General features: G+C 70.5%; 1 protein-coding gene across 1 annotated transcript in view; it reads right to left on the bottom strand.

Moving 5' to 3' along the window:
• Positions 1 to 1,558: 1,558 nt before the first annotated feature.
• Positions 1,559 to 3,397, bottom strand: part of LOC112961684 (inosine-5'-monophosphate dehydrogenase 1-like) — a 25,605-nt gene continuing 23,766 nt past the window's right edge. Inside the window, exons 8-9 of the mRNA XM_026057095.1 lie at positions 3,054 to 3,223; positions 1,559 to 1,825 (exon numbers count right to left, since the gene is read on the bottom strand). Of these exons, the coding sequence (XP_025912880.1) occupies positions 1,559 to 1,825; positions 3,054 to 3,223 (437 nt within the window). The remainder of the gene's footprint in view (positions 1,826 to 3,053; positions 3,224 to 3,397) is intronic.

Here is a 3,397-nt window from a genome sequence, read left to right as displayed (position 1 = left end):
CCAGCGCCCGCAGCGCCACCAGCGCCAGCAGCCCGAAGAGGCAGCCGGCCCCGTAGACGTGGGCTTCCCAAGCGGGGCCCCAGGCCGCTGCCGCCGTGGCCCAGTCGAGCCGCAGGGCCACCAAGGCGGGCGGCCAAGCCGGCGGCTCCGTGGGCTCCCGCGGTGCTGGCCCCGGTGAGGTGCAGGGCTCCGGGGCCCCGCAGGCAGACGCCGCCACCGCTGCCGCCTCCTCCTCTTCCTCACCGCCGCCACGCGACGGCTCACGGCCAGGCAGCCGGGCTGGGGACAAGGAGCAGGGTTGGCACGGGGTGGCGAGGGGCCACCGGTGCCGGGGCCATCCTGTGCCTCCGGCACCCGGGGTGCACAGCCAGGCACGGCCCTGTGCACCCCTCATACAGCCCTGGGCACCCCACATACCCTGGGCACCCCACACACCCTATGCACAGTCCTGAGCACCCCACACACAGCCCTGGGCACCACAACCCCCCCCCGTGCACCACACACACCCCTGCACAGCCCTATGCACCATGCACCCCCCGTGCGCCCCCCACACCCCTGTATACAGCCCTAGACACACCAAACCCCCTTGTGTGCACACTGCGTCCCCCTGTGTGCAGCCCTACATGCACCGCACACCCGTGCGGCAAGACCCCTTCCCTTGTGCACGGCCCTGCGTGCACCCTGCGCACAGCCCTACACAGCGCACATAGCCCTGTGCGCACCCCCGTGCACACCTGTACATACACCCCATGCCCATGTGCACGCTGCATCCGCCTGCACAGCCCTACGCGCTCCTGGGTGCACAGTGCACACCCTGTGCACAGCCCTACACGCAACACACCCCTGTGTGCACACTGCATCCGCATGCACAGCCCTACGCGCTCCTGGGTGCACAGTGCACACCCTGTGCACAGCCCTACACGCAACACACCCCTGTGTGCACACCGCGTCGTGCAGCCCTGCACACAGCACACCCCTACGTGCACACCATGCCCCCTGTGCACAGCTCTACAGAGCACGCCCCTCTGCGCACACCGTGTCCCCCCATGCACAGCCCTACGCACACCCCTGTGCGCACAGCACACACCCCTGTGCRCAGCCTTACACACAACACACCCCTGTGTGCGCCCTGCGCACAGCTCTACACACACCGCATACCCGTTAGCACACTGAAGCCCTGTGCACAGCCCTGCACACCCCCGTGTGCACAGCTCCCCCGTGCACGGCCCTGCACACCCCCGTGTGCACAGCTCCCCCGTGCACAGCCCTGCACGCACAGCACCCCACGCGTGGGATCGCTGCGGCCGCAGGGGCACAGGAGCCAAGACAGCGAGCCGCCCGGGCCGGGCCAGTGCGGAGCTTCCCCCCGGCGCTGCGCGATGCACCACAGCTCCTTTCCAAGCACAGAAAACAGATCTTTTTGCTCTGGGGCCCCACCGGGCTTTTGGAGGTCACGACGTCGCCGGTGCCCGGGGCAGCATTGCCAGTGCCCAGGGCACCTGCAGCATCGCCGGTGCCCGGTGCAGCATCGCCAGTGCCCGGGGCGTCTGCGACATGCTCAGGGGCTGTGGCGGGGCAGCGCGGGGACCAGGTAGCTCTCGATGCACTCGAAGACGGTTTCGGGGTCCTGGCGGGCGTTGACGTGGACGGCGTCGGGGTAGAAGAGCTCCAGCTCCCCGACGTGGCAGTCGTAGCGCCCAGCGCCCGGCACAGCCTGGCGGCCACCGGGCTCTTGCCAGAGCTGGCGCCGGCTGCTGCATCCCACCCCATCCCATCCCACMCCATCCCATCCAGCTGCCATGYGCCGGAGCGACGGATGCCCCCRCTRCGGCGAGGMRCCGGGACCGTCAGCCGCCAAGCGCCTGTCCCCGCCAATCCGTCACCGGCTGCCTGGAGCTGGCAGCCTGCCGGCCGGGATGTCTCGCCGGGTGGCGGGACGGGACCTTGCCGCCGGCCGCCCAGGGGACGTGGGGCAGGGAGCCAACACCCAGCCTGCCCCACACCCCCAAACCGTCCCCTCGCATTGTAGGCGGCCTGGGCACCCTGCACTGTGCCGTGCCCCCAGGCTGTGCACCGCCAAACCATGCCGTGCCCCCCACACAGCCTCTGCACCCCCAAATCGTGCTGTGCACCCCCAAACCATGCTGCACCCCACACACAGCCTCTGCACCCCCATATCGCGCTGTGCACCCCCAAACCATGCTCTCACACCGCGCCCCACACACTGTGACCTCCCAAGCCACCCCACGCCCTACTCACAACCTGTGCACCCCCGAATCACACTGTGCACCCCCGAATCACACTGTGCACCCCCCCAATCACACTTTCCCCCCAAAACACTGCATGCGTCCCCCAAACCACGCAGTCTCATACACACAGCCCGTGCACCCCCGAACAGCGCTGTACCCGACACCCGTCCGGTGTCCCCCATCCTGCACCCCAAATCCCGCTGTCCTACACGCACCCCGTGCACCTCCACACCCCGCCACGCCTCGCATGCACCCTGTTCACCCCGACGGCACCCCCTGCTTTACACCATGCGCCCCCAAGTCGTGCCACAGCCTCGTGCCCCCAAACGCTTCCCGAGCACCCTGCGTCCCACGCGCATGCTGTGCTCCCTCGCCCCGCTACGCTGCCCCCCGAGAGCCCCGCGCCCTCCCGCTGTGCACCCCAGGGTCACCCTGTGCCCCACGCACGCTGTGCACCCCGTATCGCCTGTGCCCGTAGACATCCTGTGCACCCCGTATCGCCCATGCTGTGCACCCCATATCGCCCATGCTGTGCGCCCCATATCGCCCACGCCCCCCATGAACGCTGCGCACCCCACAGCCCTCGTGGCCATAGACACGCGGGGCACCTCACATCCCCCACGCTCCACCCCCACCCTGTGTACCCCACGCTGCCCGTGCCCCCCACTTGCCCAGGGGCAGCTCACGCTCACCTGGCCCCATGGCGCTGCTATCCTGCTCCTGCTCCTGCTCCTGCTCCTGCTCCGGCTCCGGCTCCGGCTCCGGCTCCGGCTCCGGCTCCTGCTCCTGCTCCTGCTCCTTCACCTGCTCCTGCTCTTGCTCCGGCTCTGGCTCTGGCTCCGGCTCCTGCTCCGGCTCCGTCTCCTGCTCCTGCTCTTGCTCGGGCTCCGGCTGCTCCGCGCCGCGGGACCCGTTGCCGTCGGGCCCCTCGCGAGGCAGCGCCCAGCCCGGGGACAGCGTGGGCACGAGGAAACCTGCGGGGACACGCGGGACCCGTGGGCGAGCGGCGCTGGGAAGGTGGGGGGGGCGCCGGCACCCTGCCCCGCACCCCCTCCGGCACCCCCACGCGTGTCCGCCCGTCCCCCGCGGGCACTCACCGGCGGCGCCGAGCCTGCTGGCGAGCCCCGAGACGCCGGCGCGGAGGGCGG

Source organism: Apteryx rowi, unplaced genomic scaffold (assembly GCF_003343035.1).
Source record: "Apteryx rowi isolate R43461 unplaced genomic scaffold, aptRow1 scaffold_1362, whole genome shotgun sequence".
Classification (NCBI taxonomy): domain Eukaryota; kingdom Metazoa; phylum Chordata; class Aves; order Apterygiformes; family Apterygidae; genus Apteryx; species Apteryx rowi.
The sequence above is the reverse complement of the archived record's forward strand: the minus strand, read 5'-3'. Positions and strand labels throughout refer to the sequence as shown.